General features: G+C 44.6%; 1 protein-coding gene across 1 annotated transcript in view; it reads left to right on the top strand.

Moving 5' to 3' along the window:
• Window positions 1-12964, top strand: part of TMPRSS15 (transmembrane serine protease 15) — a 94216-nt gene that overhangs the window by 5052 nt on the left and 76200 nt on the right. Inside the window, exons 4-5 of the mRNA XM_053308916.1 lie at window positions 7925-8076; window positions 8680-8721. Coding sequence (XP_053164891.1) covers window positions 7925-8076; window positions 8680-8721 — 194 coding nt within the window. The remainder of the gene's footprint in view (window positions 1-7924; window positions 8077-8679; window positions 8722-12964) is intronic.

The raw sequence follows: 12964 nt of genomic DNA, 5'->3' as shown, positions 1-12964 counted from the left end.
TCACAGTGGCCCACCAGATGCCGCTAGAAGACACAGGCAGGAGTTGAGGGCATGCCCTCTCTCCTGCTGTTACTCACCTGCAACTGGTACTCAGAAGCATCCTGCCTTTGAGGCTGGAGGTGGCCTTTAGCCCTCCAACTAGTAGCCGATGATAGACCTCTCCTCCATGAAGTTATCCAAACCCCTCTTAAAACCATCCAGGTTGTTGGCTGTCACCACATCTCGTGGCAGAGAAGTCCACAAGTTGATTATGCATTGTGTGAAAAAGTACTACCGTTTGTTGGTCCTAGATTTCTTGGCAATCAATTTCATGGGATGACCCCTGGTTCTAGTGTTATGGGAGAGGGAGAAGAATTTCTCTCTATCCACTTTCTCCACACCATGCATGATTTTATAGAACTCTACTAATTTTGTATAAGGGCATTGTAATAATAGCCATTTTATTTTCAACCCCCTTCCTAATGATCCATAGCATGGAACTGGCCTTTTTCACAGCTGCCGCACATTGAGTCGAGCTGTCAACTTTCAACGAGCTGTCCACCATGACCCCAAGATCCCTCTCCTGGTCAGTCATCAACAGCTCAGATCCCATCAGTGTATACTTGAAGTTGGGGTTTTTTGTCCCAATGTACATCACCTTACACTTGACAACATTGAACCACATTTGCCATTTTGTCACCCACTCACTCAGTTTGGAGAGATCTTTTTGGCGCTCCTCCCAATCAGTTTTGGATTTCACTACCCGAAAGAGTTTGGTATCATCTGCAAATTTGGCCACCTCGTTGCTTACCCCTGCTTCTAGATCATTTATGAATGAATTAAAAAACACCGGTCCCAGTATAGATCCCTGGGGCACCCCACTTCTTACTTCCCTCCATTGTGAAAACTCTCTCTTTATACCTACCCTCTGTTTCCTGTCTTTCAACCAGTTAGCAATCCACACATGTACTTTTCCCCTTATCCCATGACTGCTAAGTTTCCTCAGGAGTCTTTGATGAGGAACTGTGTTGAAAGCTTTTTGGAAGTCCAGGTATACTATGTCAACTGGATCACCTTGATCCACACACTTCTTGACACTCTCAAAGAACTCCAAAAGGTTGGTGAGGCAAGATTTACCTTTGCAGAAAGCATGCTGGTTCATTCCCAGCAGGGTGTGTTCTATGTGCTTTACAATTTTATCCTTGAGGATGCTTTCCATCAATTTGCCTGGAACGGACGTTAAGCTAACCAGCCTGTAATTTCCCGGATTGCCTCTGGATCTCTTTTTGAAAATCGGTATTTCATTTGCTACTTTCCAGTCCTCTGGTACAGAGCCCGGGATAAGTTGTATATAAGCCTAGGATAAGTTGTATATAAGCAGGGATAAGTTGTATATTTTAGGAAGGAGGTTGGCAATTTCACATTTGAGTTCTTTGAGGACTCTTGGATGAATGCCATCTGGCCCTGGTGATTTGTTAGTTTTCAGTTTTCCCAGACAGTTTAGAACATCATCGCTTGTCACTTCTATCTGACTCAGTTCTTTAGCCTCCATCCCTGAAAAGCCTGGTTCAGGAACAGGTATATGCTCAGTATCCTCTGCCGTGAAGACGGACGCAAAGAACCCTTTTAGCTTCTCGGTAACCTCCATATCCTCCATATTAATAATCTCTTTCACTCCCTCATTGTCTAAGGGTCCAACCTCCTCCCTGGCAGGTTTCCTGCTTCTGATGTATTCAAAGAAGTTTTTGTTATTCCCCCTTGATACATTTAGCTAAATGTTCCTCAAACTCTCTTTTTGCCTGCCTTATTGTCACCTTGCATTTCTTTTGACAGAGTTTGTGTTCTTTTCTGTTCTCTTCATTTGGACAGGCCTTCCAATTTTGGAAGGAAGTCTTCTTCCCTTTTATAGCTTCCTTGACGGTACTTGTTAGCCATGTTGGCATCCTCCTGGACTTAGTGATACCTTTCCTCCTTTGGGGTATACAATCTAACTGAGCTTCTAGTATTGTGGTTTTGAATAAACTCCATGCACTCTGGTGTGAAGTGACTCTCCTGATTTTCCCTTTCAGCTTTCTTTTCACCATACTTTTCATTTTGGAGAAGTTTCCTCTTCTGAAATTCAAAATGTCTGTGTTAGACTTCCTTGGTGATTCTCTCCCCACATGTATGCTGAATTTAATTGCACTATTTTCACTGTTCCCTAAAGGATCGATGACACTGACATCATGCACCAGGTCCTGGGTGCCACTCAGAATTAAGTCCAAGGTTGCCTTCTCTCTGGTTGGTTCCATAACCAACTGTTCTAGGGCACAGTCATTTAGCATATCTAGAAATTTGACCTCTTTGTCATAGGGAGGCTCTACACACAATTGGTGTATAGAGCCTACAGGGCTTCTGTGGGGAGATCGTGCTTCTTCCTGCAGACGAGCATCCAGCCATCTCTGGGCTGCCAAATTGGCCTCCCACATGACTACCGGCTCCATCACGGAGCCGATAGGGCAGTGGGGATCGTGGGCCACCCAGCCCCTGGAAATCCCAGAATGCCCCACACAAGTATGTGGGGAATTCTGGGTAGACCCCCGGGTCCAGGAGTCTTGTTGGAGCCTCCCAGTAGGGGGTCTCCTTTTGAGTAGCCAGAGCGCAGAGCCGTGCTGTGGCAATTCACGATTGCCAAAACAGGGTTAGTGGAACACTCACTCCGCTAACCTCTTTTAAGTAGTGGGGGCAGGATTAAGCGGGCTAACTGCTGGGAGCTGCATGGCTCCCAGCAATTCTCATGACTGCTCAAAAGTAGGGTTGGCTCCCTTGGCCCGCTTTCGAGCAGTCGTGTGAATAGCCTCAGTGTGTGTGTGTGTGTGTGTGTGTGTGTGTGTGTGTGTGTATAAATACATGCATACTATTTGTTTTTCTATCTATCATAGACCACCTGATATATGTATCCCTACATAGTTTACATGGTTTAAAAATACAACTATAAAAACAATGGAAACAGTTTTACAGAATAAAAACAATTAAAACAGTTTAAATAGATTTTTAACTAAAAGCCTAAGAAAACTGGTGTGTCTTAAGGATCTTTTTAAAGGCAGCCAGATATGGCGAAGCTCTCATTTTAACAGGGAGCACATTCCAAAGCCCTGAGGCAGCCATAGAGAAGGCCCAGTGCTGAATTGCCACAAAACAAGCCGATGGCAACTAAGGAGACCATAAGAAAAGTGTTTGCTCTACCGTACCCTTGCAGGCAATCTAGTACTTTATTTTATCCTTGGAACTCAGATGAGTCACAGAGATAGCATTGGAAGCTTCTGTTTACTCAGCATGGCCTGTTGGTTATCAGAATCATTTAAGAAATTAAACAGAAGAATCTTGCAATATATTGCAGCCTCTACTTTGTGCAACGATAGGATTAATCACTCCTTTCCTGAGAGTATAGTTGTATCGGTGACAGGCTGCTGGCAGGAATTCTTTGAAATAGAAAGGTCACTGCTGATTTTAACCAAGAGAAAACTTTCTTCACTTCAGTAAGCATGATTATATAGTGGTACATCGTCTTCAATCTAGAGCTTGCTGCATGTAGAGAAATCAATATTGAGAGTAACTCAAATCAAGGAAACCAAGCAGAAGCTCTGAATGTGTAAGCAAACCTTGCTTGAAATCCTGAGCAATGTTCACATAAAAAGATGGAGTACGAGTAGAGGCTTATTTTTTGCATTACAGAAACCACTCACATCTGTTCTGAATTGGACACTATAGTTACGACAGAGTCTGAAATGAAAGGGCCTATTGCTCCATTTACCCAGTTATTCTAGATATATTTCAGATTGTTCTGCTTGAGGATGTTGACACAGCCTACTGAAGCCTGAGACCACCTACTTGTATGCTTGTTGTGCCTTGTTAAGGCACCCTTTGTGCCTTGTTAAGGTGGCTGGCTGGGTCCCTTAGAGGAAGATCCCTCCCCCCCCACACACACACACCCCTAAAGGAGGAAATGGTGAATCCACTTCTGGATAAAACTACCCTGGCCTCAGCCACCCTGAATAAGTATGAGGCTGCTTCCAACCTGCTTTCGGGTGGCAAGATGTTTGAGCACACAGTAGCATCTCAGCTCTAGACGGTTCTGGGTGTTACTGATTAGTCTGGCTTCAGACCTAGTTTCAAAACAGAAACTTCTTTGGTCAGCCTGGTGGAGTACCTTTGCCAAAAACTAGTCAGAGTGACTGAGACCCTATTGAGTCTCCGGGACCTCTCAGTCACTAAGGTTACTATTGACCATGGAAGCAAAGATACCATTTACCATGGTATCCTTCTGGGTCACCGTGCAAGGTTGGACTTGGGAGCACTGTTTTACAGTAGCTTTTGTCCTATCCAGAATGTCATACTCAGAAAGTGATGTTGGGTCTACTACTGTTCTCTATGGTCATTGGCCTATAGAATTTCTCAAGATTCTGTATGCTGTTCCATGCTATTTAACATCTATTTAAAAAAACTCTTGGGAGAGGTCAGGTAGTGGTTTGAGTTGAAATGTCATCAATAAGCAGAAGAAGCACCAGCAATACCTCTCATTTTTGCCACCTAATCCCAGGAAAGCAGGGACCCTGAACAGGCGTCAAGGTGCTTCTGGTCTAGATGAAAGTGAACAAGATTAAACTTAATCCAGCAGGACAGAAGTTACCTGGAATAGAAAACCTACTGATCTGGGTGGTGGTATGCACCATGATACTTGCTGGGTGACTCTGGGCCAGTCACTTCTCTCTCAGCCTAACCGACTTCAAAGGGTTGTTGTGAGGAGAAACTTAACTCTAGGCCCCTTGGAGGAAGAGCAGAATATAAATGTAAAAAATAAATAAAAAGAAAGAAATATGTTCTAGAAGAGATCAGGTTTGCCGTTTGGGAATACTCATTGAACCAGCATTATCTCTGGATGTCCAGGTGCTATAAGTACTTTTTACCAACTTTAGCTGGGACATCAGCTACAACCTTACATTCAGAAGGCAGACCTGATCATGGTCTCACATACAGGTGAAACTTGAAAAAATAGAATATCGTGCAAAAGTCCATTAATTTCAGTAATGCAAATTAAAAGGTGAAACTGATATATGAGATAGACGCATAACATGCAAAGCAAGATAAATCAAGCCTTAATTTGTTATTAGGGTAAGGATGAGCAACAGCTGTTGCCGGGCAGGTGACCATGGGTCAAGCATAGGCCAATCACTTGCCCAGCTCAACTTCCAGCTCAGGGTAGCCCAACAAGGGGAAGTTAACCTTGAGGAACACCAACTGCTCCACCAAGCCAGGGTTGAACCGGGACCGAGCGGATGTTACCACATTGCCAGCACATAAAAACACCCACTTGCTCTGGTTGATAGTTGGAGGGCAGGAGAAGAGGCACACAGCAACCACTGCCAGGTCCAGTCAGACTTGGTGGTGGGTTGCCCAGAACTGTGCGTGGTCCATCTCTGGGTCTTCATCCACAGGTTCTTCCAGGTACTGTGCAATTCATTGCACAGCACCTGAGGGGGGCCTGGTATGTCGAGCCTCCTGCAAAATGGGCAAGGCACCAAGACACACCTGCTTAAACCACTGGACTGTTTTAGTGGGAAGAACTGACTTCTGCATTGGTGCCGCTGCCAGGGATGCCACGGTGCTAGACAGGGAAGAGGAAGGGGTGGGAGAAGAAGGGTTGCCTACACTACTGCTGGGTGTGAGTCGCGCTCGCTTGAGGGGTGCACCATCACAACCCTCCTAGTCTCTGGTCTTATGATCCTCCTCCTCTCTAACTCTCTGGATCAGGAGGTTCCTCCACCTGGGCAAGTCATCCGCACAGACATCAATGACCTTAATGGTTGGGTCTCAGAGACAAGTCAGGATATACTCCTTTCTGTCACCCAACACACCAACCAGCCTGCCAACTGATGGCTGAACCCCGGTCCTCAGCTGCCCAGCCAGCGCACTCCCCTCTGGCGTGGTCATTGAGTTCTGGAGTTCACCCATCAGCTTTTCCAGGAGAATGACCATGGACAGGGCCTGGCTCAGAGAAGTAGCATCAGCACACAAGCTCTTTATGGCAAACTGGAAGGGCTTGGGTGCCAACACCATCTCAGACATGAGCTTTCATTCCAAATTGTATAGGTTGTACATGCCAAAGGCCTTGTTCTTCACCAGGTCGTTGAGGTTCACCTCCTGCTCCAACAGGTGCTGGAACAAGAGGATGGTGGAGTTCCACCGGGTAGTCACATCCATAGGGATGAGATGGTGAGGAAGGCCATGCTCACGCTGCGCTTGCAGAACAAGCACCTGGTCTTCTCACTCCAGTGGAAGTGAGCTGTAATCTTACAGGCCTTGTCCACAAGTGCAGCTGTGGCAGCAACAGCACCCTGAAGTGGATAGCCCTGTTCCCTGGATCCCTTTGCCTACTTGAGGCCAAGGGCATCCCTCACAGTCAGGTGGAGTACAGGTGAAACTTATTGGTTCCATGTAATATTCTAGTTTTCTGAGATTGTGGATTTGGGGTTTTCATGAGCTGTACGCCATGATCATCACAATTATAACAAATTAAGGCTTGACTTATCTCGCTTTGCATGTAATGCGTCTGTCTCATATATCAGTTTCACCTTTTAATTTGCATTACTGAAATTAATGGACTTTTGCACAATATTCTAATTTTCCGAGTTTCACCTGTATGTGTGCCATGTAGTGTATGTTCACACACTCCATCACTGTCTATACTGCTGTGGTGTCTCCTCCTAGGTGTGCTTGACATTCAAGGTCTCCACTTGAGCCAAAATGCAGTGTGGGGCATGCTGGAGCCAGAAGCAGCACTGGAGGTCCCCCCTCTCTCCAAGCTCCACCAGTGAGCAGTCTGGGCCAGGAAAGCAGCATGCATTCCACATACACTGTTCCAGAGATCAGTGATGAAATGCACACTGGTACCACGTACAGGGAGGAAATCACAGTCCGGCTGAACGTGTTTTGTGAGTGCATCATGCAGCTGGACATGAGCATCTGGATAATCGGGCATTTCCTGTTGTTATATAAAGGTTGTATACTTTTCTGAGATAAGAGAAGTCCAGAGAAAGCACTACAGGGTTTGGTTTTCTTTGCTAAGAGACAGGACTGGATTTATGGTGTCTCGGCAATATCTTCATTTTCAGATAAGCGGTAAAGTTTATGGCCATTGAGGCCACTTAATGGCAGTGGGGAAGTAACTTGCCTAGGGAGCAAGAGGTTGCTGGTTTGAATCCCAGCTGGTATGTTTCCCAGACTATGGGAAACACCTATATTGGGTAGCAGTGATATAGGAAGATGCTGAAAGGGCAGTTATTTCATATTGCATTGGAGATGGCAATGGTATAGCAATAGCAATAGCACTTACATTTATATACCGCTCTATAGCTGGAAGCTCTCTAAGCGGTTTACAATTATTTAGCATATTGCCCCCAACATTCTGGGTACTCATGCCCCTCCTGTATTCTACCAAAGAAACCCACATGGCTCTGTGGTCACCAGAAGTCTACACCGACTTGACGGCACAACTTTACTTTTAGTAAAGTTTATATGAAACCAACATACTCCAAAAGAGGCAACCCAGTGGTTAATCCTCCATTGGATCCTAGAACACAAATACAGCTACAGGGATCTGCAGCTAAAAGTTTTCATCTGTCTCCTTATTCTTCCCCTCTCTTTGATCTAAATTCACACTTGTTGAAAATTGTTTCTCTGTTCTTACTCTGGCATCCTCTGAAGGATGCCAACCTCAGAAGGCTGCAGTCTGTTGGTGGAGTGTGGGGAGGAGAGATTTCTAGCCATCAAGAAACTTTTGTTGTTATTAAGTAGCTGATCATCCATTTGTTGCCTGATCATAGACCTATTCATAATAATCAAGAGCCAAACTCATAACTCTGTTTTGTTAACTTTCTTTTTTGGTTTCCTATCGCTTGTTTGGTAGAAATGGCAGTATAATTGCAGTCTTCAGCCTTTTCTTTGTACAATGGGTGCCTGCTGTAAAGATAAAGGATGAACTGACTTTGGGCATTGAAGAAAACAAAAGTGACCATTTACAGACTTTCATCATCGATGTGAACAGCATAGAAATAACAGGTAACATCAATTCTTTTTAAAACCTTGAAATGTGCTATTATCTTTATTATTCTTATTCATTTCTGATTTTCATTCTTCCTGATGTATCTTCACAGAGGTACTTCTCCACTCACGCCAACTAGCATTTCAGGAGCTGTCAGGGCCACTAGCATTTCTCATTCTAAAACAACATCTTATAGCTACAATATACAACAAGTATACTCAAACGACAACTTTTTAAAACTCTTAATTATTTGTGATGAGCAGAGGGATGAATTATAAGTGAAAATATGTCTTTAATTTTTCTGCACTTTTTAAAGGCCCTTGCTGATAACCAAGTAGAAAAAAAACCTTTAGAAAGCTGTCTGACTTTTAGCAGAAAAAGTTCAAGTAATCATATCTGTGAATCTAAAACATATTAGGAAACATACAAATAGAGCATAAAATCTCAAAAGCAATGTGGTTTCAAATTGTGCAGTGATTATTCATAAAGGTCTCCTACATAATATTGGGTGCATTTATAAGAATAACCAAAACAGAATATCAGACTTATTTCAGCATATTATGAGACTCAAAAAGCACTATTCTCAAAGAGTTAATTCCTGATGCATCTTGTTTCCACAGCTGTTGCAAATGTACCTACAAGTATACCTCAAACAACAACAGGTTAGTTCCTTTAGCAATATAATGTCTGACACTTGGATTATCCATGTAAAAACAGAATCTAGTCAATACAAGTAATTGTATTATAAATGTAAAATAATTATATTTGCCTTCTGTAAGGGAAATTTTGACAAGATTTCAACAGTAGTCAATGCCATATAAACACTTTCCCACATTAATGTGTAATATTTCTAAATGAATAGGATAATTTTCAAAAGAAACCATTTCTGAGGTATTTTTTTCACTTTGCTGGTTCAGAAACATTTAGTACAAGCAATATTTTGACAGCCTTAGGTCAGTAAACTGTGTGTCTTTGTAATTACATATTTTACATCCTTTGTCCATTGTCATTCACACTCACTTTCATAGTGAGCTTCTTTAGGTGGAGACTAAAAAAACCACAGTACTCTATGCTTTAACTTTACAGTAATATATCGATTTTAGTAATCAAAGAGCAGCATCCTGACCAAGCTACTCAATAGTACTGTTCAGCAATTAGTACTACCTGGACTACTTAATTTCAATAGAACTACTCAAGGGTAATTTTGTCTGGCTGCTGCTCAATATCTATACAAATTGCTAGACATGAAGAGAAACAAACATACATTTTGAACATTTATATGTCAAAATGTGTGATTATAGATATATATTTGTTCTATCTAGAAAAATAAGTGAGAACTGGTAAGAACATTTCAAAATTGACTCATTTTCTCTCTCCAGTAGATGGCATTGTGGTTTAGTTTTCTGAAGTAGAACAAAGAGAGATTAAATATGTCCTGTATAAGCACAGCATTTAACAGCAACAAAAGTAAGGATCCTGAGGGTTTTTTTTTTTGTAGACCATTACTGATTTTCTTTTTACTGGGTTCAGAATACACTCAATTAAAGCACGTGATCAGAACTCATGATCTTTCCTCATGACTGACAGTATTGGGATCACACAATTGTATGAAGACCCATGGTTCTAGGAATGAATAATATATGGGATACCTAAGAATGAATACCTAGGAATGGATAATATATGGAGAAGTCCAATATAAGGTTCTTTTAAGTTTCCATAAGAATGGTATAATAGGTATGATAATAGTAATTCGATTCCCCCCCGCTTTTACATATATGCAAAAATGTTAAGCAACCAATGGCACACAGCTTTACCAAAAGCAGAAGAAAGACCTAACTAGATCAGTGTGTGTCTGATACAATATGGACTGTGGGTATCGATTGCAATGCACGTACTTAGAAAGAGGTGTCTTGTAATAATTTCCACTGCCTTAATCATATCTTAAGAAGGACATTATAGAACTGGAGAACATGCAGAAGAAGGGAACCAAGATGATCAGGGGCCTAAAGCACCTTCCTTATGAGGCAAGGCTGCAACTCCTGGGGCTTTTTCATTTAGAAAATGGATGACTGAGGGGTGACATGATAGAAGTCTATAAAATCATGCATGGTGTGGAGAAAATTGATAGAGAGAAAATTTTCTTCCTCTCTCATATAACACTAGAATCAGGGGTCATCCCATGAAACTGATTGTCATGAAATTTAGGACCGACAAAAGGAAGTACTTTTACACACAGCACATAATCAACATATGGGCATTCTCTGCCACAAGATGTGGTGAAAGCCAACAACATGGATGGCTTTAAGAGGGTTTTAGATAAATTCATGGAAGACAAGTCTATTAATGGCTACTAGTCTGATGACTATAGCCCACTCCAGCCTCAGAGGCAAGATTTTATTTATTTATTTATTTATTTTTGCATTTATATACCGCCTTTCGTTAAAAGACAACCCCAAGGTGGTTTACAAAAGTTAAAGCATACAATAAAAAGACAATAAAAACATCAAGCTAAAAAATATAAAAACATATAAAACAGGCATAAAAACAATACAACAGATAAAAACACACAGAAGCAGCAGTAAAAATGATTATGTAAAAGCCTGGGTAAAAAGCCAAGTCTTTACAAGCTTTCTAAAAGCCATGATGGAGTCCGAGGAACGAATGGCCACTGGGAGAGCATTCCAGAGTCTAGGAGCAGCAACAGAGAAGGCCCTGTCCTGAGTGCACGACAGCCGGGCCTCTCTCATGGTCGGCACCCGGAGCAGGGCCCCCTCAGATGTCCTCGTCAAGCGGGCAGCAACCCTTGGGAGCAGGCGGTCCCTCAAATACCCCGAGCCCAAACCGTTAAGGGCTTTAAAGGTCAAAACCAGCACCTTGAATTGGACCCGGAAACGAACCGGCAGAAAGTGCAGCTCTTTCAAAATGGGGGTGATGTGTTCCCAACGGGCAGCTCCGGATAAAACCCTCGCTGCCGCGTTTTGCACTAGCTGCAGTTTCTGGATATTCTTCAAGGGCAGCCCCATGTAGAGTGTGTTACAGTAATCCAGCCACGACGTGACTAAGGCATGGGTAACCGTGGCCAGATCTGCCTTCTCGAGAAAGGGACGCAGCTGGCGCACTAGCCGAAGCCGTGCAAAGGCACCCCTGGCCACTGCCTCCACCTGAGCTTCCAAAAGCAGAGCCGGGTCCAGTAGTAACCCCAAGCTGCATACTTGCACCTTCAAGGGGAGTGCAACCCCATCCAGAACCGGTAAAATCTCCTCATCCCGATTGGCTCTCCTACTGACCAACAGTACCTCCGTCTTATCCGGATTCAATTTCAGTTTTTTAGCCCACATCCAACCCATCACGGCCTCCAGCCCCCGATTCAGGACATCCATCGCCTCCCTAGGATCAGATGACAAGGAGAGATAGAGCTGAGTGTCATCCGCATATTGCTGACAACTCAGTCCAAATCCCCGGATGACCTCTCCCAGCAGCTTCATGTACAGTAGATGTTAAACAGCATGGGGGACAAGACCGATCCCTGCGGGACCCCACAGGCCAATGGCCTCGGGGCCGAGCAGTAGTCCCCCAGCACCACCTTCTGGACCATCCCCCCAAGAAAGGACCGGAACCACTGCAATGCAGTGCCTCCGATTCCCATACTCGAGAGGTGGCCCAGAAGGATACCATGGTCAATGGTATCGAACGCCGCCGAGAGGTCCAGCAGAACCAACAGGGACGCATTCCCCCTGTCTTGTTCCCGGCGTAGGTCATCCACTAGAGCGACCAAGGCACTCTCAGTCCCATACCTGGGGTGGAAGCCAGATTGAAAAGGGTCCAGATAATCCATATCATCCAAGACCCTCTGCAGCTGGGACGCCACCACACGCTCCATCACCTTGCCCAAAAAGGGAAGGTTAGACACAGGTCTATAGTTATCCAGGTTGGAGGGATCAAGGGAGGACTCTTTTAATAGTGGTCTTACCACCACCTCCTTAAGGCACGATGGCATCCTGCCCTCCCTTAATGAAGCATTAACAATCACCTCCAGCCATCTGCCAGTCCACTCCCTGGCAGCTTTTATTAGCCATGAAGGGCAAGGGTCAAGAGCACACGAAGTCGCCCACACACTGCCCAGGATCTTGTCCACATCCTCAGGCCGCACCAACCGAAAAGAATCCAACACAACGGGACCAGATGGTACCAAAGGCACGTCTGCCGGAACTGCCAAAACTCTGGAGTCCAGGTCAGCACGGATGCAAGCGACTTTATCTGCAAAGTTACAGGCAAACTGATCACAAAGAGCTGTAGATGACTCCTCTCTCATTGTCTGGGGGGATGTGTGGAGCAAGGTTTTTACCACATGAAACAGCTCTGTTTGCACTGAGCAGACGCAATGGAGGCAGAGAAAAAGCATTTCTTCGCCGCCCCCACCGCCACGGAGTAGTCCCTAAAATGGGCTCTAGCCCGTGTCCGGTCAGATTCGTGATGACTCTTCCTCCAGTGTCGTTCCAGCCATCGCCTGAGTTGCTTCATCGCCCTAAGCTCCGAGGAAAACCAAGGAGCAGATCGGGCTCCACCAAGCCGGAGAGGGCGTTTGGGGGCAGCCGTGTCAACAGCCCGGGCCATCTCTCCATTCCAGAGATCAACCAGGGCCTCGACAGGGTCACCAGCTCTGGACACTGGAAACTCCCCGAGGGCCATCTGGAATCCAAGCGGATCCATAAGCCTCCGGGGGCGGACCATCCTAATTGACCCACCACCCCTGCAGAGGGCAGACGGAGCAGTCAAAACTAAACCCCACCAGATGATGATCTGTCCATGACAAGGGAGTGGTCTCAAATTCCCCCATCTCCAGATCATTTATTTCCCGGTCGGCAAAAACCAGATCCAGAGTGTGTCCTGCCACGTGGGTAGGGC

The sequence above is a fragment of the Hemicordylus capensis genome, chromosome 3 (genome assembly GCF_027244095.1).
Source record: "Hemicordylus capensis ecotype Gifberg chromosome 3, rHemCap1.1.pri, whole genome shotgun sequence".
Taxonomy (NCBI): Eukaryota; Metazoa; Chordata; class Lepidosauria; order Squamata; family Cordylidae; genus Hemicordylus; species Hemicordylus capensis.
This window is presented reverse-complemented; position numbering and strand designations above follow the sequence as displayed.